The 21,188-nt window shown below is 42.7% G+C and overlaps 1 protein-coding gene across 1 annotated transcript in view; it reads left to right on the top strand.

Moving 5' to 3' along the window:
- nrcamb (neuronal cell adhesion molecule b) overlaps positions 1–20,851 on the top strand; it is a gene marked incomplete at both ends in the record, with an annotated part of 33,108 nt that extends 12,257 nt beyond the window's left edge. The window contains 15 exons of the mRNA XM_079809533.1: positions 1,884–2,031; positions 5,069–5,193; positions 5,575–5,676; positions 5,756–5,953; positions 6,330–6,400; positions 7,309–7,534; positions 7,606–7,721; positions 10,020–10,224; positions 11,391–11,513; positions 11,606–11,782; positions 13,458–13,568; positions 13,706–13,849; positions 14,099–14,230; positions 17,645–17,723; positions 20,653–20,851. Coding sequence (XP_079665659.1) covers positions 1,884–2,031; positions 5,069–5,193; positions 5,575–5,676; positions 5,756–5,953; positions 6,330–6,400; positions 7,309–7,534; positions 7,606–7,721; positions 10,020–10,224; positions 11,391–11,513; positions 11,606–11,782; positions 13,458–13,568; positions 13,706–13,849; positions 14,099–14,230; positions 17,645–17,723; positions 20,653–20,851 — 2,156 coding nt within the window. The remainder of the gene's footprint in view (positions 1–1,883; positions 2,032–5,068; positions 5,194–5,574; positions 5,677–5,755; positions 5,954–6,329; positions 6,401–7,308; positions 7,535–7,605; positions 7,722–10,019; positions 10,225–11,390; positions 11,514–11,605; positions 11,783–13,457; positions 13,569–13,705; positions 13,850–14,098; positions 14,231–17,644; positions 17,724–20,652) is intronic.
- Positions 20,852–21,188: the final 337 nt, after the last annotated feature.

Raw genomic sequence — 21,188 nt, 5'->3', positions numbered from 1 at the left:
TAAATAACGACTTATATAGTGAGAGTATATTATATATATATATATATATATATATATATATATATATATATATATATATATATATATATATATATATATATATATATATATATATATATATATATATATATATATATATATATATATATATATATATATATATTTCAAAACACGGCATCATGAAGCTTCGAAGCGTTATGAATCAGTGAGTGGAATCGCGTGTCAAATCGCCAAACTGCTGAAATCGCGTGACTTTGGCGATCCAAACTGCTGAATCGACTCACTGATTCATAACGCTCTGAACCGCTGAATCGACTCACTGATTCATAACGCTCTGAACCGCTGAATCGACTCACTGATTCATAACGCTCTGAACCGCTGAATCGACTCACTGATTCATAACGCTCTGAACCGCTGAATCGACTCACTGATTCATAACGCTTCGAAGCTTCATGAGGCCGTGTTTTGAAATCGTCATCACTATATAAGTCGTTATTTAGGGTTTTTTTGCGCACAGAAACTATTCTCGTCTTCATAAAGTTATTGTAGAGCCGCTGTAGTGAGATGGACTTTGTAACTTTAGTCTTTAGTGTCTTTTAAGGGTCTTGAGAGTGTAAAGTTGAGCCAATGGAGGCCTTTCAGAGCATCAGATTTACACTAAAATATCTTCATTTGTGTCTGAAGATGAACGGAGGTCTGACGGGTGTCCAACCACATGAGGCTCAGTCATTAATGACACAATTTACAGTTTTGGGTGAACTAACCCTTTAAGCAGGGCTTTAGAGAAACATAAATAAATCAGAGGAAACTAGGTAAGAAAATAAATAAATAAATCTAAATATATTTAACTACAAAAATAAATAGTGTATATAATAATTATATAAATTGATATATAAAAAAAGATATAAAAGAATAATTATAAATAAATAAATAAATAATAAAAACAATTATTTAAATAAATAAATGAAAAATATTGAGCAATGATTTAAATAATATATATATAAATCATATGGGACAGTGATTTGAATAAATAAATATTTAATACAAAATAAATAATTAAAAAATATATAAATAAATAATTAAAAATAAATACAAAATATTATTTAAATAAATAAAAAATATAGAACAATTATATGAATAAATAAATAATTTTAAATTATATAAATCAATCAACAAATAAAATTGATAATAATAATAATAACAATTATTATTTAAATAATGATTAATTAAAATAAAATAAATAAGTAAAGAAATTAGTTAATTAATTATATTAATCATATTAATAATGTTACATAATAGAAAACAAATATTTTCCAAATTATATTTTACACTTCATATACATTTTTCAGAGTATAAATGTGGTCTTCTTTATACATTCAAATATATAGCTGGCTTTAGAGATCTGTGGCATATAAAAGATTGAAACCCCTGATCTAAACAAGAGAAGCCATTACTGTATTGAGTGTTTTAATGCGTGTTCAATTGAGCAGACATGGATTTTGGTCCTGATGGCTCCAGGTATCCCATCATGCATCATGTTTGAAGGCTCCAGGCTATAGCTTGCATGTTTTTCACTTCTCAAACAGCAGTTAAGTGCCTCTCTGAAGAGCATTAGGAAAGCGTCCATCACTTCATTCAGACCTGATGAGTGCCTTGAGAAACACTGGGAACTGCAAGCTGGCAGTTTCTCATTTCACTGGTCAGCATGTCTGCAGGAAGCAAACAGGGTTACAAATGATCTTTACTAACAGCCTAGCAACACCTGAGAATATCCTGTCCACCTCATAGCAACGCCTTGATAACCGTAAAACACACAGCAGCTTCTGTGAGTGAGTGTGTGTGTGTGTGAGGATGTTTCTCATCAGCAGTGTCTCTCCTTCCAGAGCCGACGCGGATCCTCCGGCTGCCGGAGTACAGGGTGGTCCAGAGGAACCGGCACGTGCTGTTCGAGTGTAAAGTCAAGCACGACCCTTCCCTCGTGCCCACCATGACCTGGCTCAAAGACGGCGGAGAGCTGCCCGACGACCAGAGGTGCGTTTGAGAATGTGTGTTCACTGCATGATACACAATATTGCCAAAAGTATTGTGCCGCCCCTCCAAATCACTGAGTTCAGGTGTTCATGACCACTTCATGGCCACAGGTGTATAAATCAAGCACTAGAGCAGTGGAGACGTGTTCTCTGAGTGACCAATCACGCTTCTCTGTCTGACAATCCCATGGACGAGTCTGGGTTTGGTGGTTGCCAGGAGAACGGGACTTGCCAGGCTGCATTGTGCCAAGTGTAAAGTTTATGGGGTGGGGTTGTTTTTCAGGGGTTAGTTCCAGTGAAAGGAACTCTTAATGCTTCACCAAGACATTTTGGACAATTTCAGGCTCCCAACTTTGTGGCCCAGTTTGGGGACGGCCCTTCCTGTCCCAGCATGACTGCTCCAGTGCTCAAAGCGTCTCCATAAAGACATGATGAGGAGTTTGGTGTGGAGGAACTGGAGTCCTGACCTCAACCCGATAGAACAGCTTTGGGATGAATTAGAGCGGAGACTGAGAGCCAGGCCTTCTCGTCCAACATCACAAATGAAGAATCCCCATAAACACACTCCTAAACCTTGAGGAAAGAAGAGCAGAAGAGCTGGAGCTGTTAGAGCGACTCCATATTAAACCCTACGGATGAAGAATGGGATGCCGTTAAAGCTCATGTGCGTGTGAAGGGGCGGCACAACACCTTTGGGTATATACACACATATATACCGTAAAACTTCAAATAATAGCCGAGTCCCAAATAGACGCCTGTCTCTTTTAAACGCCTGGTGTGACGACAGGTTTGGGTAAATAAAGGCCGGTCTCAAATAGACGCCGGGTCTGTTTTTTAGTATCGGCTGTATTTGATCTCCTCAAACCCGTCAGATCGTCTGTTCTATGTTTTGATTAGATTTCACGTGACAGACGGAACCGTTCATGAACGACTCATCACTATGGCAACATAACAAAGAGGTTAACGAACTTTCAGTCTTCAGTTTTTCTTAATTCTCTCAATACCACCATGGAGAAAAGTATAATTTGACATTTAAGCCGACAGTTGTCAAATTTCAAGCGTGGGTAAAGCTGGATACGGAGCGGCTGAAACATTCCTTTAATTCTTGCGCGCAGACGTGCGCGTGTGTTTGTGTGTGCGAGGGAGAAGGAGGAGATATATTTCATTAACTTCGGGATGTTATCCTTAGGTATGTGGCCTGACAGCAGCTTCTGATGGAATTGTTTCAAAGAGGGAGAGCCGTGCGCATCTGGGCGGAGCTGTTAGCGTGAGCAAGGCAGAGTTAGCGGAGGCTGGAGAGGGAGAAGTGGAGGAGGAATTCGCCCATGAACTTGTAATTGAGAATCGCAGGGATGATGATAGTGATGAATAGAGTAATTTTCTATCACATGATTGCAGTTGTTTTACAGGGTAGCCTTCATTCTTTCTTGATGTGTTTCGGGCAACAAGTTCATACGCTCAATGGATTTAACTTATATTGTTCTACTTCTGCCCATTGCTGTCACATCGTTTCGTTTTTTGTGCTGCCAATAATCTAAGACATTTCTTACATTAAATGATTTGTTAAACACATTCGAATTAATTATAAATAAAACGTAATATAATGTGGTAACCTCCTACCGTCATGCTTGAACATCTCAACACTAAATTAAAGGCCTGTCTCTTATAGACGCCTGTTTCAAATACAAGCCGGTGCAGTTCGGCGATTTGGGTAAATAGAAGCCCGGGCTATTATTTGAAGTTTTACGGTACACTCACCTAAAGGATTATTAGGAACACCTGTTCAATTTCTCATTAATGCAATTATCTAATCAACCAATCACATGGCAGTTGCTTCAATGCATTTAGGGGTGTGGTCCTGGTCAAGACAATCTCCTGAACTCCACACTGAATGTCGGAATGGGAAAGAAAGGAGATTTTAGCAATTTTGAGCGTGGCATGGTTGTTGGTGCCAGACGGGCCGGTCTGAGTATTTCACAATCTGCTCAGTTACTGGGATTTTCACACACAACCATTTCTAGGGTTTACAAAGAATGGTGTGAAAAGGGAAAAACATCCAGTATGCGGCAGTCCTGTGGGAGAAAATGCCTTGTTGATGCTCGAGGTCAGAGGTCATGGGCCGACTGATTCAAGCTGATAGAAGAGCAACTTTGACTGAAATAACCACTCGTTACAACCGAGGTCTGCAGCAAAGCATTTGTGAAGCCACAATACACACAACCTTGAGGCGGATGGGCTACAACAGCAGAAGACCCCACCGGGTACCACTCATCTCCACTACAAATAGGAAAAAGAGGCGACAATTTGCACCAGCTCACCAAAATTGGACAGTTGAAGACTGGAAAAATGTTGCCTGGTCTGATGAGTCTGGATTTCTGTTGAGACATTCAGATGGTAGAGTCAGAATTTGGCGTAAACAGAATGAGAACATGGATCCATCATGCCTTGTTCCCACTGTGCAGGCTGGTGGTGGTGGTGTAATGGTGTGGGGGATGTTTTCTTGGCACACTTTAGGGCCCTTAGTGCCAATTGGGCATGGTTTAAATGCCACGGCCTACCTGAGCATTGTTTCTGACCATGTCCATCCCTTTATGAGCACCATGTCCCCATCCTCTGATGGCTACTTCCAGCAGGATAATGCACCGTCACAAAGCGCCAATCATTTCAAACTGGTTTCATGAACATGACAATGAGTTCACTGGACTAAAATGGCCCCACAGTCACCAGATCTCAACCCAATAGAGCATCTTTGGGATGTGGTGGAACGGGAGCTTCGTGCCCTGGATGTGCATCCCACAAATCTCCATCAACTGCAGATGCTCTCCTATCAATATGGGCCAACATTTCTAAAGAATGCTTTCAGCAGGTTGTTGAATCAATGCCACGTAGAATTAAGGCAGTTCTGAAGGCCAAAGGGGGTCAAACACAGTATTAGTGTGTGTTCCTAATAATCCTTTAGGTGAGTGTATTGTGTATCAGTCAGTTAATTTCTTCACTCCTGACGTGATGTTGAGTCTGTGTTTTGTGTCTGATGACAGGTTTAGAGTGGACTCGGACAGTCTGACCATCACAGACGTGACGGAGAGCGACGCAGGAACGTATACGTGTGCCGTGAACACCACGCTGGACCAGGACTCGGCCAGCGCTCGGCTCACTGTGGTCGGTGAGTGTGCTGATGATATAACAAACCCAGTCCCTCTCCGGACTGATCGTGTGACGCTTTCCTGCGGATACGAGCGATTTTAGTGCTGACTAACACACTTCTTCCTCACTCCCTGACCCCGCCCACTCAGAGGCTCCGCCCACTACTGCACCGATCTACGGTAAACACACGATGTGCCGCTTCACATCCCATAATGCCCCTGGGCTTGTGTGTGTGGAATGAGGTTGCTGGAGCATGCTGGAATCACACATGTATCTGTGATTTTGCTTTGGAACCGTCCCGTTCAGTCATTGCATGAAGCGGATCATCATGTAGCATGTGTGCGTCTGACGGTGTGTGTTATGGTGAACTGATGGATGTGTGTGTGGTTTGACTCCTCAGGGCAGCCGGACGCTCCCACCGATCTGGAGCTGACGGATCCGGGCGCGAGGAGCGTTCAGCTCACCTGGACACCTGGAGACGAGCACAACAGCGCCATCAAGAGTACGCCAGCTCCACACACACACGCATGGTGCAGGTGTGTGTGCGGTGTGTCACTCACTGTCTGTGTGTGTTGTGTCAGAGTTCCAGATCCAGTATGAAGACGGCCTTCACCAGAGCGGCGCGTGGCACAACCTGACGGAGGTTCCCGGGACGAAGACCACGGCTCACCTCAAGCTCTCTCCGTACGTCCACTACAGCTTCAGAGTTCTGGCGCTCAACGAGGTGGGCTACAGCCGTCCCAGCATGCCCTCGCGACAGTACAGAACCAGCCCCGCAGGTGCAGGACACACACACACACACACACACACACATGATTCCTCTCCTCTAATGCCGCTTATCGCTTCTCTGTCGCCTCTGGCTTGGCTTGCTCAGTTGGGGACACTACATGTTCAACTAAATATCCAAATAAATCTAAAAATTATTAAACTAAATTAACCATATAAACTAAATTACTGATGTAATTTCTGATCTAAAGCCCACACTGTCACTGTATGATAATTTAAATAAACTGATGACATCACTGTTTTCTCCAGAACGGCTATATAGCTGAATAAAATTATGCTGCATTATTTTCCTGTTTAACACTGTAAAACTGCTCTGAGACAATCTGCATTGTTAAAAGCGCTATATAAATAAAGTTGACTTCTCTGCAGCTCCGGACGAGAACCCCAGTGAGGTCAAAGGCCACGGCACGGAACACAATAATCTGGTCATCACGTGGAAGGTGAGACGCTGGTCATATACAGTGCAAAAAATGCTTTTCTTACTTAGTATTTTTGTCTTGTTTCTGGTCCAAACATCTAAAAATTCTCAAAACACGAAGCATTTACTTGCCAAATAAAAATGATTGTCTTGTTTTGGGGGGAAATAACTCATTGCATGAAGCGGATCATCATGTAGCATGTGTGTGTTATGATGAACTGATGGATGTGTGTGTGGTTTATATAACTCAAAATTAAGTGAGTTTTTGCTTAAAATTAGCAACATAATCTGTCAGTGGGGTAAGCAAAATAATCTTTAATTCAAACAGAAAACAAGATTATTTTGCTTACCCCATTGGCAGATTATTTTGCTTATTTTAAGCAAAAACTCCCTTAATTTTGAGATATTTTCCCCCAAAACAAGACAAAAAACTTTTGCTTGTCTCGTAAATGCTTCTTAATGTAAGATTTTTTAGATATTTGGACTGAAAACAAGACAAAAATACTAAGTAAGAAAAGCATTTTTTGCAGTCTAAACATCCCCACACACACACACACTCGTCCACATCGCCGCTCAACTGACGTGTTTCACATGTTCACACTTACAAATAATCAGATAGTAAATGGTATGTGTATTTGCCGTGCTGTCTGAGGAGAGGCCTCAGAGCTCGGTATTTGGCCCGAACCCAGAGTCCTCCCCCTGTATCTCTGGTTAGGAAAGTAACCAGGTGAGTGTGAGGAAGACGGGGTGGTAGAGGGATGCTGAAAACCTGTCAGCCTGTTGAGTTGACTGGGTATTTATATGATCCTCCACTTGTGCTGATTGGGTAGACCTGTTGATTACTGATTGCTGACAGCTGGTTTGAATGACGTTATGATTGGATAGATCATTTTTCAACTTTGTTAATGAAACATCATTTCTGCTCCGCAGCCGCTGACGGGACTCCAGACCAACGGCCCCGGCCTGCTCTATAAGGTCATGTGGCGTCAGCAGGACGTGGAGAAGGACTGGACGTCGGTCAGCGTGGCCAACGTCTCCAAGTACATCGTGTCGGGGACGCCCACGTTTGTGCCGTACGAGGTGATGGTGCAGGCGCAGAACGAGTACGGTCACGGACCCCCACCCGCCGCGGTGATCGGCTACTCCGGCGAGGACTGTGAGTCTCCAGCAGAGCACACTTTAGCACTCGTTTAGCGGAACGCTGCTAACTCCCAGAATGCATTGCAGTTCCCTCGGCGGCCCCGGGTCAGGTGCAGGTGGTGGTGTTGAACAGCACGCTGGCGGAGGTGCACTGGGAAGCCGTTCCTGTCCGATCGCTGAGAGGCCGACTGCAGGGATATAAGGTACAGCTCATGACCTGAACACATGACCGGCTCTCTTTAGGGCCGGACGAGCATAGATATCTATAATAAAGGCTAGTGCCCGGTGGCATAAAGCACCTTCAGTTTTTCCCTCAAGTATGAACTTAAGGGGCGATTTCCCCTTACCTAAGAGAATAACTTAAAGGGTTAGTTCACCCAAAAAGGAAAATTCTGTCATTAATTCCTCACCCTCATGTCGTTCGACACCCGTAAGACCTCCGTTCATCTTCAGACACAAATGAAGATATTTTAGTGTAAAGCTGATGCTGAGAAAGGCTTCAGATAGGCCTCCATTGGCATTCAGTACATTCACACTCACAAGACCCATAAAAGGCACTTAAAACGTCGCTACAAAGTCCATCTCACCACAGTGGCTCTACAATTATTTTACGATGCGACGACAATAGTTTTTGGAAAAAAAAATCAAAATAACAGCTTTATCCAACTTGTTCTTGTCTTCCGCGTGTGCCTCCACGACGCATGCGCGAGAATATGACGTAGCGCCGGGGTTCGGGAATCCATGAAATGCACACTCTAACCCGATTTTGAGAACCACGCCGAGACCTAAAGCACGATCAATGTAGAATTTAACAGCTTAGATACGCGCGTCTTCCTCTGCTTGTAAACAAATCGCATCGTAAAATTATTGTAGAGCCACTGTGGTGAGATGGACTTTTTAATTACGTTTTTAGTGCCTTTTATGGGTCTTGGGAGTATTAATGTACTGAATGCCAATGGAGGCCTATCTGAAGCCTTTCTCAGCATCAGCTTTCAACAAAAATATCTTCATTTCTGTTCCGAATATGAACGGAGGTCTTACGGGTGTCGAACGACATGAGGGTGAGTAATTAATGACAGAATTTTCATTTTTGGGTGAACTAACCCTTTAAGGGTGTTGCATATAATCTCTTGAACGGTTCTCTTAGGGAACATTGAAGTGTTTCACGACAGCGATCCTTGTTGCCATAGATACGCAAAACACGAACACTAATGCTGCGTTCACACCAAACGTGAATAGAGCGGCAAATTCGAGTCTAGTTTGACACTTGAACTTTGAAAAACTTCGTCCAAAGCGAGATGGACACGCGGATAAAGCAAGCGTTTGAAGCGAAATTGACGCGCGTCCTTTTGCGCTTTTCATAGTGGTTGTGCGGCCGCAAAATTGAAAAATACTACTGTTATTGTGTCACGAAATGTAGTTTTAAGAGTTGTTCAGTCGAGAATGTAGTTGTTTAAAGCTCAAATCTGTGGTTTATTTGTAAAGATAGCGCCTATTTAAAGATGTTGTGAGATCCCGGCGATCGCCTCGCGCTCATGTAACCCGCCTGGAACAGCCTCACCTCGGCTAGTCCTCCTGACTTTAGCCGCTGATAAACGAGAAATGTTTAAATTCACAATCTATAGCTTCGGTTCTATTATATGAAACATATAAGTTAAAATACTTTAATGACTTGTTATAACGTCAAACGACTTTTTTAATTCTGTGAGTTTTTCTTCATCTTCATTCAGAAATGTACGTATGACTGCAAGTGTTCAGTGTCACAGTGGTTGTGATGTTTGACGGTAAATCGGTGTATTCTTGCAACAATTTTCTGCATTTAAGGGGAATTCTAAATGTTTCTGACGTTTCACTTAAAGAAACCCTTAAGTAACACTTAAGGTTTTTTTTCTGCAACACCCTTAGGTTTAAGGGAAACATAAGGCCGGATTTAAGGGAAAATTACACTTAAGGTGCTTTATGCAACCGGGCATAGATGTCTTACAGCGGAGTCTCTAATGTCATCAGCGGCGGCCATCTTGTCACGGGCAGGGCTCCTTGGTTCCTGATGTAAGGCGAGTGATCTGAACACAAATACTCTTATCTCGCTGAAATCTGGACGGATTTACAAATGGTTTGGTTTCTTACAAACGTTATTAACGTGGCTATAATTCTGGATGCTTGAACAAGTTATGAATAATTTTTCATAAGTATTCAGTGTCATTACATCTCTGACGTCTATAACAAACCAAACAGTTTGAAAATCGGTAGAAAATTGAGCAAGTTATGGTTATTTAAAAAGTGCAAGCACCATTAAAACACAATGAGTGAGCGAGCTGACTGAGACAAGATGGCCGCCAGGTGTGGACGCCGACCTCCATTGGCCAGCAGCGGACGAGACATCTAGCCTTTATTATGGATATCTATGCGGACGAGAACATGTTTAGTAGACTCAGTGTTTGATCTTAGCCTAGTGCATGCTGGGGTGTGTGAGCAGGCTGACCTCTGTTGTCCGTGTGCAGGTTCATTACCGGCGCGAGCGCAGTTTGCACAGACACAACTCTCATCACAGCGAGCAGAGGAGCGAGAGCTTCGGGCCCAGCAGAACCCGCGGGCGGCTGCCGCACCTGCACCCGTTCAGCGTCTACAGTCTGCATGTGACGGCCTTCACCGGCCGCGGGGAGGGACCGGCCAGCGCCACGCAGCGCTTCGAGACGCCGGAGGGCGGTGAGCACCTCAACACTCGCTGAACGACTTTTCATCTCGCAATTCAGACTTTTTTTGCAATTGCGAATTATCTCGCAATTGTACTTTTTTTTTCTCACAATCATTACTTTATTTCTCATCATTCTGACTTTGTCTCGCAATTGTACGTTTTTATCTCGCGACTCTGACTTTATTTCTCACAATTTTGACTTTTTTTCGCAATCGCGACTTTTCATCTTGCATTTCGTAATTTTTCTTGCAATCATGACTTTTGATATATAACGTTGAATGTGTCATATCTGATGAAGTTTACATCTGTTATGACCAGTGTTGGGGAAAGTTACTTATACATTACAATATTGCGTTACTCCCTTAAAAAGTAACTAATTGAGTTACTTAGTTACTTTTTAAGAAAAGTAATGCGTTACGTTACTTTTGCATTACTTTTTCTCACCTGGGCTGGGCTTGTTTTTGTTTTTGTTTATAACAAAAAAGTTATATTTTTGTGCAACGGTAAAGACCTCTTCATACCAAAATGTAAATAATAAGTCCCAGGCTGAGGTAAAGATGCAGATTCCCTCATGAACACTAGAGGGCGCAGCTCTGGATAATGGAGAAATAGATGCAGGAGAAACAAGTTTTACCAATAAAACAAAAAATCTAGTAATTTTCATCATCAAAGGTCAGCAGCAAGACATTGGTCAATTAAATATAAAGGTAGATTATGCATAAAAATAGTTGTTTTATTTAACATTTAATTATTGGAGGTTTATACTCTGATTTAGCATTTGACTGATTTTATTCCTTTTGAGGAGGCCAGAATCTTTATTGTGCAAGTGAGATAAATAAATGCTCACATTTAGTCTAGAACTACAATAACCATCATGTTCACACACACACACACACACACACACACACACACACACACACACACACCTGCACTTACTCTCAACATGAGCTGTCAGTCAAATTAATGTGAAAAATATATTTTGTTGTAAATTTGAAAAGAAATGCGTTACTTTACAAGTTACTTGGAAAAAGTAATATTATTACGTAACTCAAGTTACTTGTAATGCGTTCCCCAACCCTGGTGATGACAGTGAGGCTGCTGTGAATGATCTGTACTGTATGAAGCGCTGTAGAAATAAAGCTTGACCTGAAGGCACAGATGTTGTGTATGGTTCCAGTTCCCGGCGTGCCGTCGTTCTTCCGCGTGTCGTCTTCAGATCTGGACTCTCTGACGCTGGAGTGGGGTCCGCCTCACGAGAGGAACGGCCGTCTGACCGGATACACCCTCAGATATCAGACGGGTGAGAATCTTTAAATGTGCCTTATTTTGCATAGCTGATGATTGGCTGAAATAACGTGACCCCGCCCCTTTCCGCTCTCGCTCCGCCTCCAGTCAACAGCAGTCATGACGTGGGTCTGTTGGAGGAGCTGGATCTGCCGTCCAATCACAGCAGCGTGACGCTGTCCAGCCTCCATCACAGCACGCGCTACAAGTTCTACTTCAGCGCCCGGACGCAGCGGGGATCCGGCCCTGCGCTCACCGAGGAGGCCGTCACCGTCCTCGACAGAGGTGTGTGTGTGTGTGTGTGTGTGTGTGTGTGTGTGTGTCCTCCTCAGAGGGACGGCAGCACTAGTTCCTCTTTCTATGTGTGTGTCACCTCAGATAACATGTGCTTTAGTTAAAGAACAGCTGCTTAAGTCTAATGAGGCGTCACACTGGACGCGAATGACGCAAATAATTTGCGCGAAGTTGAACGCTTGAACATTTTGAGTTTACTCGCTTCATTCGCGCGTGAAATTCGCTTCACAACAGACGTGAGTTCGCCTCATGGGCGGAGCTTCTGCCAGCGGCTCGTCTCGTTGAGAAATGGCTGACATGGGCTGTGTTTACACGTCTTTTTTGTTAAAATCTACTGTAAATGTGTGACAAAACGTAGTTTTAAGACTTTTTCAGGCGATAATGTAGTTGTTTAAAGCTCAAATCTGTGGTTTATTTATAAAAAGAGCACCTATTTGAACATGTGATCTGGTGTTTGTGGAGTTGTGAGCTATAATTCGTCTTGTGTTGATCTAATGGTCGTTCTTTGCTCTCATGGATCTATAATTTGTTCCCTGGCGAATCGTTTAGGCTGAGGGCAAAGTGAAGTTTCATTACTTGTTTATTTTTAGGCTATTTAACTTTACGTTAGCGTTGTAGCCGACTAGCACTGACTTTGAATGTTTGACTGAATTGTTTGCTTTATTTCATGTGTAGCTTCTTATACCTTTTACTCATACTTTTGTATTATTGATCAAACATAAACTTGCATTTAACAAAAAGAGACTGTGTTGTGTTTCATGTCATTTAATGTTATGATAATCATATTGTCTGAACCAGATATTAATATACAGATTTTCTCCTCATTGTTGTCACTACTAAAGCAAGCTCCTGATTGGTTAACCTGGCACGAATATCCGGCAAAGTTCCGATTTTTCAACTCGGGCGATTCGCTCAATTCGCGCCATGTCATTCGCACCGCCTCATTTGCGCACCGCAGAATGTCTATTCGCGTCTTTGCATTGACTTAACATGTAAATCACTCGCGCGAATCGCGTCATTCGCGTCTGGTGTGAACGCACCATTAGAGTACCCAAAAATACTTGAGTAAAAGTTGTTGTTATTATAAATGGTTTGTCTTAAACACCAGTGTGAGTGTAATGTGGGACACTATCACACAACTAAAGAGGGTCGAGTCCACTCTAAAGTCCAGGTTCAAGTCCATGAAAGACATTTTGTTCTGTTTAAACTCTTCAATTGCACCAGTATTTAAGCTTTATATCTACAAACTTCTCTCACGGGGGAATCCTGTGAGAAACTGTACAGTGTGTGTGTGTGTGTTTTCCTTCTGATCTTTTAATCTTTCCTTTTTCTAAAAGTCTTTCTTCTCTTCCCTCCTGACACTCGCTGCTGTGACCTCTGACCTGCCGGAGTCACGTGATGCTGTGCTCTACTGTACGTGTGTGTGAGAGAGAGAGAGATTGTGTGTGTGAGAGGTAGTTAGTGTGTGAGTGTGTGTTTTCCAGGAGCTCCGGCACACACCTCCCCTCCCCCCCACCACACGGGTACAGCCGCTGTAGTGACATCATCACTAGCCCCGCCCCTAACACGCTAACGTCACGTGTCATTTCCCGCCCTTACACCACTCACACTCTCGCGTCAGTCACAGCGGAGGCCGGAGCTGATGGTGTGTGTGTCTCTCTCTCAGCTCCAGCGTTCGGGAACGTCAGCTCGTCCGTGAGCGAGGACGGGGCGCTGATCCGCTGGGAATACTGGGGCTCCGAGAAACACCTCTATGTTGAATATATTATAGACAACAGTAAGACTCCTGCCTCACGATCAACATATAGAGTAGAGCTCGTGTAGTCACTAATGGTGATGATCATTAGCTAGTCAGCATTAACTGGAGCCTGCCCCAGGTGTGGAGATGTGATGAAGTGTGTGCTGGACCCTCAGGTGATGAAGACTGGCACACACAGAAGGTCAACGGCTCTCAGCTGCTGCTGAAGGGGCTGAAGGAAGGGTTGGCCTACAGGGTGCGCGTGGTGGCCGGAGGGCAGGAGGACGAGAGGTCTGAGGAGCTGTTGGTCAAGCTCCCAGGTGAGGCTTCCTCTCAGCCTCAAGGCCTTGTGGGATATGTGTGTGTCCGCTGTGAAGCATGCCGGCCGTTGTGTTGATGAGTCCGTCTGTCTGCGCTCGCTGATCAGCATGACTGCATCCCATAATCAGCACACACTCTTCCTCGGGTGTTTCTGTTTCGTTTAGACGAGTGTGTGTGTTGATGATCCTCCGAGATTCAGCTGCAGATCTGCCGTGTCTCATGCTCTTCCTCCTCCTCCTCTTCCTCAGCGATGGTGAGTCCGCAGGTGGACATCGCCACTCAGGGCTGGTTCATCGGTCTGATGTCGGCCATCGCTCTGCTCATCCTCATCCTGCTCATCGTCTGCTTCATCAGGAGGAACAAGGGCGGCAAATATCCAGGTACTGATGAAGATTTATTAACCCTTAATCACCCCTCAAGTAGGGTTTACGTTTAAGTCCCTTGGGGTCAGATAGACCCCAAACATTTACAGAGCGATTGCATAATGAAATGGAAAACTATATATCATTTTTTTCTTATTTACTTCTCAACTTTGCATTTATGCTGTGTTTTTGTGGATATTTGGTCGTTTTTTACCTATTTACTGCACAATTACTAGGCCATAAATTGGCTCATTAAAAATAATTTTTTTATGAAAAAATCCCTTAAATGATGATTTTAATTAAATCTAAATTGTTTTTGGACATTGCTCTATGTGTAAGGGATAGAATACTGCCATCTGCAGGTTTGTGGAAAAACATTAGGAATTACAGTTAAAGAAAGAAAGTGCAATGACCACATTATCCACTAGAGGTCCATAGGGACTTAATTTTCACTTCATTTTTTCTTGATGCTTTAACTTCTCCTCATAATTTTATGATATATATTTTGTGAATATATGTTTGTGTGTGTCTGTGTGTGTGTGTGTGTGTGTGTGTGTGTGTGTGTGTGTGTGTGTGTGTGTGTGTGTGTGTGTGTGTGTGTGTGTGTGTGTGTGTGTGTGTGTGTGTGTGTGTGTGTGTGTGTGTGTGTGTGTGTGTGTGTGTGTGTGTGTGTGTGAACATGCATGTTGCATTTGTGCTCTAGTATTAGTTGATTGTAGTTGAATTGTTGATTTTATTTGCCAATTTCTATACAAATGCGCTCTGTTGCAATCACACACGTGTGTTTGTGCGTAAATGTGCGTGTGTGTGTATGAGACAGAAAGTTTGTTCCGCTTTGTTTTTCTGCTCTAGGACCAGACCTTGATTTAAATGTAGAAATTTTCTGATTTATATTGGATTTTGTTTTATTTTTGTGTCAAACACGTGAAAAAAAAAGTTTTTCATTTTTCCATTCATTTTCAATGAGGACCTTAAATGGTACATTTTCTTTTACACACCTTTAGAACAACCAAATCAAGGCCAGATTTTTTTTGTGCATGTTTAGATAGATTATTTAGGAAAAGTCACCGAGTCTCATACCCCTAAGATAAAGAGAACACTTTTTAAAAATGAAGGAAAAGTCCAGTGGGCTCAGCTGGCCGGTGTCTGAAGCATGTGTCTAAACACAACAACAAACCTGACATTGGCAGAGGGCAGCCTATGAGAGAGTATAAGAGGGCACCTGTGAGACACGTCCTCCACTTCTTGTCTGAAGGAGACGTGTGCAAGAATACCGGAAGCAGCGTCTCATTCCCCTTCTCAGGGAACCATGGTTACACACAGAATACCCACTCTACCATGCTGAAGGGATGAGTGCCCTATTGGCTCAGAGGAGTCCTCATCTCTAAGGTGCTCACCAGCACCACAATCATAGACCAGAGCTTCTCTTTGAGCCTCCTTGGAGCTGCCCTGGGTATAGATGTAGTTAGGCCTCCTCTCGTTTGGAGAGTCAGCATATCGAGGCCTTCGTTCTCGGAGCCAGATTTGGGCTGTAGGCTCTCCTTCCTGAGCCTCCTCTCAGGCATCTAGTTTGGGAGTACCTCCCCTGAGCTCCATTTGTTATTTTAATGTCAAGTTGCAAGGCCTTTGTTACTGTGCGTTCACACAGTAAAGTTTAAATAAAGGCATTCAATCTACGTCAGAGCGGCTGCGTGTCCACAAATCTTTCTACATCGTCGTTGGCGAAGTTTGACGCTCTCAAACTTGTGTTCATGGTTAAGTGCTAGTCTAATTTCAACATGCAGTTTATAGTAGACGTTTGCTAGCCTTGGTCTATAATTAACATTAATTTGTGTGCAGCCTACATTACAAGAACTGTCCTGGGTGAAGTGCAGCATTAATGCAATTGGTCGAATCGGTCAAATTAATTGTATTCCCGCTGAAAAACAAGCGTTCTAGAGCGAAAATGTTGCCTATGAATAGTGTCACGCGCCTTCTTATCAAACCCGCCACCGCAGTGATCAACCACTCCTTCATTTTGCTTGGGAACTAATGTGGTCGGAACCAAAGTTTACCGGACAGCGTTCTCTGGGATCTCCCCTCACTTCTACATTCCCATTGGTTGCCACCCGATTGCCGTCGAACCGCGTCATAGCTCATTACCATAAAGTTGAGCTGATTTCAACACTTCTCAGAGTCCGTCATTATCTTTAGGCCTCCATCCTCCGAGCTCAGCCTGGGTCTAAGTTGTTAGGTTCTCCATGAGCCTCCTTGGCCACTGCTCTTGAGTGTTGTTAGGCCTTCTCTCGCTTTAGAGGCCTCCACTCCTCTGAGCTCCTCCCATTATTGTGGTAGGCTGCTTGCCCTGTTATTTAGAAACTTCCTTGAAAACAGGCAAAAGACGTTCTGTATTCATCATCCGAGCTCAGCCATAGGCTAAGTGGTTTGGCTCAAGGAGGCTCACAGAGCTTTGGCACTCCTCTGCTCCCCAGAGCTTTGCTAGGATAGCAATTGCTAAGTGGTTAGGCTCTCAGTGAGCCTCCTGGACGCTGGCCTGAATATGAATGTAGTAATCCGTCCTTCGGATGAGACGTTAAACCGAGGTCCTGACTCTCTGTGGTCATTAAAAATCCCAGAATGCCCATCGATAAAGAGTAGGGGTGTAACCCCGGCATCCTGGCCAAATTTGCCCATTGGCCCCTCTCCATCATGGCCTCCTAATAATCCCCATATACAGATTGGCTTCATCACTCGGTCTCCTCTCCACCAATCAGCTGGTGTGTGGTGGGCGTTCTGGCGCAATATGGCTGCCGTTGCATCATCCAGGTGGAGCTGCACATTGTTGGTGGTTGAGGAGATTCCCCCCTTCTATATGTAAAGCGCTTTGAGTGCCTAGAAAACCGCTATTTAAATGTAACAAATTATTATTATTAGGCTTCCTCTCTTTAGAGTCATCCTTTTGAGGCCGTTCTTGAGAAGCTCCGGTCTATGATCGTGGTGCACCTTAGGGAAGAGGACTCCTCTTTCCAAAGGGAACGTCCCAGGTTATGCGTGTAACCATGGTTCCCTGAGAAGGGGAATGAGACACTGCTTCCGGTATTGGATGATCCTATACTCTCGGTCGCCTGGGATGTTTTTATTTATTAGTTTTAGTTTACTTAATTTTAGTAGTTAAGCTTAAACTAAATGAAAATTAAAAATGTTGCTTAAATAAAGTTTAAATTAAATTAGATTTTGTTGATTGTCTGTTTTCACTGTGTTTAGTCATTTTTATTAGTTTTAGTCTTTTAAATATTTCTATATAGTTATTAATTTCATTATTTGCTTCAGTTCTTTACCTTAAACTAAACGCAAACTAGAAATGTTGCCATGGCAACTTATTTTCGAGTAACGAAAGTGTTTTTTAGGGTGTGTGTGTGTATGTGAGACGCTGATCTCTGATGTTTGTCTCAGTTAAAGAGAAGGAAGACGCTCACGGAGACCCGGAGATCCAGCCCATGAAGGAGGACGATATAACGTTTGGAGAGTACAGGTGAGAGAACCCTGACCTGACCCTTGACCTCTGACCCCTCAGGAGCACTCAGAACTTCTCCACGACTCTGGGATTCCTTCATCTTCAGCGGGACGTTGGGTCTGGTCTGATCCAGATTCTGTGGGACTTGATCAGGTTCTGTACCGGACGATCAGCCAAATGGACTCGTATTTCCTGCATCCTGTTCTTCCTGTGTTCCTCGGATGCATCCCGAATGACCCTGCAGATCTTAGTTTAGTGTGAAGATCGTATTGAACTCGAGCTGCTCGTCTCCTCCGGCTTTATTCTGCACGCGAGACCGGTCCACGCACTTTACTCCTGTACAGCAATACTCTTTTATATCATTAAATGATTGCCTTGATTTTGGAGATGATTGCAGTAGATGTGTATCTCTCCTCATGATCCAGCTGTTATTCTAGCTCTCAGTTTGGGAAACGCTGCTATGTCTCCAGATGTAGAGTATGAGTGTGTAGTAGACGAACCACAGACACACACAGTCCCGTAGTGTAATCAGGCTGAATGTGTGACGGTGATTTACTCATCCGGTGTAAACGCAGCCCTGAATCACATCTGAATCCGGGCGGGAAGGTAAGCGGGATCTGCATGCGGAGCCACTGGGAGAAACACAGCCATTCCAGGATCACACTTCACCTGAAGCGCTCTAACAGACATCAGCTTTATCAGACTCTGCACACCTGGAGCACATGGTCAGATTACTCACACAGTGAATGATTCCCTGAAGGCCCGTTCACACCTATACAGAGACTCTACACCAGCGGCGATATCGCTCTGTGTGTCTGTCTCTTTAAATGCTCGAGCTCGTTACAGCAGGATGGATTCTGATTGGTTCATCTGCTGAACATCGCTCTGAGAGTGGTTCCAGCGATATCGATAGCTCTGCTATCCTTTAATATTGAGAAAGATTTTTAGAACTATATCGTTATCTTTATTGTTATCTTTATTGTTATCTTTATCGTAGGGTGACCAAACGTCCTGTTGGCCCAGGAGATGTCCTGGCCCTAGTATAACAATTTTCTATCCATACAGAGGGGACATATTTTAAATGTATTGAAATTAATAAGGCATCTTTGAGTAAACTTCGAGTATCATTTGAGTATCTCATTGCCGGGCAGAGTGTCCTGGTTTTCGGTAACCAAAATATGGTCACCCTACTTTATCGTTAACTTTATTGATAACTTTACAGATAACTTTACAGTTAACTTTATCGTTAACTTTATCGTTAACTTTATTGATAACTTTACAGATAACTTTACAGATAACTTTACAGTTAACTTTACAGTTAACTTTATCGTTAACTTTATTGATAACTTACAGATAACGTTACAGATAACTTTATCGTTAACTTTATTGATAACTTTACCGATAACCTTACCGATAACTTTATAGATAACTTTACAGTTAACTTTACCATTAACTTTATTGTTATCTTTACCGATAACTTTAAAGATAAAGATAACAGTAAAGTTATCTGTAAAGTTATCGGTAAAGATAACAATAAAGTTATCTGTAAAGTTATCGGTAAAGATAAAGATAAAGATAACAGTAAAGTTATCTGTATTGTTATCTTTATCGATAACTTTATCGATAACTTTACCGTTAACTTTACCGTTATCTTTACCGTTATCTTTATCTTTATAGTTATCTTTATCGATAACTTTATCGATAACTTTACCGTTAACTTTACCGTTATCTTTACCGTTATCTTTATCGATAACTTTACCGTTATCTTTACTGTTATCTTTAACTTTACAGATAACTTTATTGTTATCTTTACCGATAACTTTACCAATAACTTTACAGATAACTTTACCGTTATCTTTATCTTTATTGTTATCTTTATTGATAACTTTACCGTTCTCTGTACCGTTATCTTTACCGTTATCTTTATTGTTATCTTTATCGATAACTTTATTGATAACTTTATTGTTAACTTTACCGTTATCTTTATCTTTATTGTTATCTTTATCGATAACTTTACCGTTATCTTTATCTTTATTGTTATCTTTATGGATAACTTTATCGATAACTTTACCGTTAACTTTACCATTATCTTTATCGTTATCTTTATCTTTATTGTTATCTTTATCGATAACTTTACCATTAACTTTACCGTTTACTTTATCGTTAACGTTATCGTTATCGCCGTTGGTGTGAACGGCCCTTTACATTTCGCTTTAAATTGACATGCAGGCAAACAAGCCAATTATGTATTTTTAAATAAGTGTTTTTTAATTGTTTTAAATAAAAATATATATTTTTAAATATTAACAACAGATTTATTGCAGGTACAAACATTTTTTCGATTAAATTGTTTTATTATTTTTAAACTTAAAAATTATTTTGAATTATAATTTTTTTTAAATAATTTTAAGTATAAGCTTTTCATGCACAAAATGTGTTTTAATGCACTTGAGTTTGATGATAAAGAATGGAACATATGTTCTTTATGGTTTTATATTAGTGTGGAGCAAAAGTAATCCGACGATATTCCCTGACCTGTGTAATGGATTACATCACTCGTGTCCATAATGCAGTGTGTAATCAGCACTGGCCCGACGCGCAGGAGTTTCAGGGGAAGTGTGTGTCGTCCATCAGTCCTCGTGTGTGTGTGTGTGTGTGTGTGTGTGTGTACACGGCCTCTGCATGTCATGAGTCATCCTCACGCTTCAGATGCTCTCGACTGCTTCACCCATCGGATGGTGTCACATGATCAATATGATTTAACTGTTGCTTTAAGGTCCTCACAGCTCATGATGTCACGCGTGTGTGATCCTGCATGTGTGTTCCATCTTCTGAGTCGCCTGCTACACATGACGCTCTTCCTCAGAGTGTGTCCAGCGAGAGGAAGGCGTGATGTGGGCAGCGTGTGCTCTGCGTCATGATTCACTGCATGTGGTTTTTCTCCTAGTGATGAGGACCATAAGCCGCTCAAAGGGAGCCGGACGCCCTCCAGCGGGACGGTCCGGCGGGACGGCAGCGACGACAGTTTAGTGGACTATGGAGACTCCGGGGACACACAGTTCAACGAGGACGGCTCCTTTATCGGACAGTACAGCGGCAGATCAGGGCCGCCCTCTCCAGTCAACGCCATGAACTCACTGGTGTAGCACTGACCCCAGATCAGCTCATTATAGACGACACACTGACCTGAGATCAGCTCACTATAGACCAACACACTGACCTGAGATCAGCTCACTAGAGACCAACACACTGACCTGAGATCAGCTCACTATAGACGACACACTGACCTGAGATCAGCTCATTATAGACGACACACTGACCTGAGATCAGCTCACTAGAGACAACACACTGACCTGAGATCAGCTCACTAGAGACAACACACTGACCTGAGATCAGCTCACTAGAGACGACACACTGACCTCAGATCAGCTCACTAGAGACAACACACTGACCTGAGATCAGCTCACTAGAGACCAACACACT

This window comes from Gobio gobio (assembly GCF_949357685.1).
Source record: "Gobio gobio genome assembly, chromosome: 25".
In the NCBI taxonomy this organism is placed as follows: domain Eukaryota; kingdom Metazoa; phylum Chordata; class Actinopteri; order Cypriniformes; family Gobionidae; genus Gobio; species Gobio gobio.
This window is presented reverse-complemented; position numbering and strand designations above follow the sequence as displayed.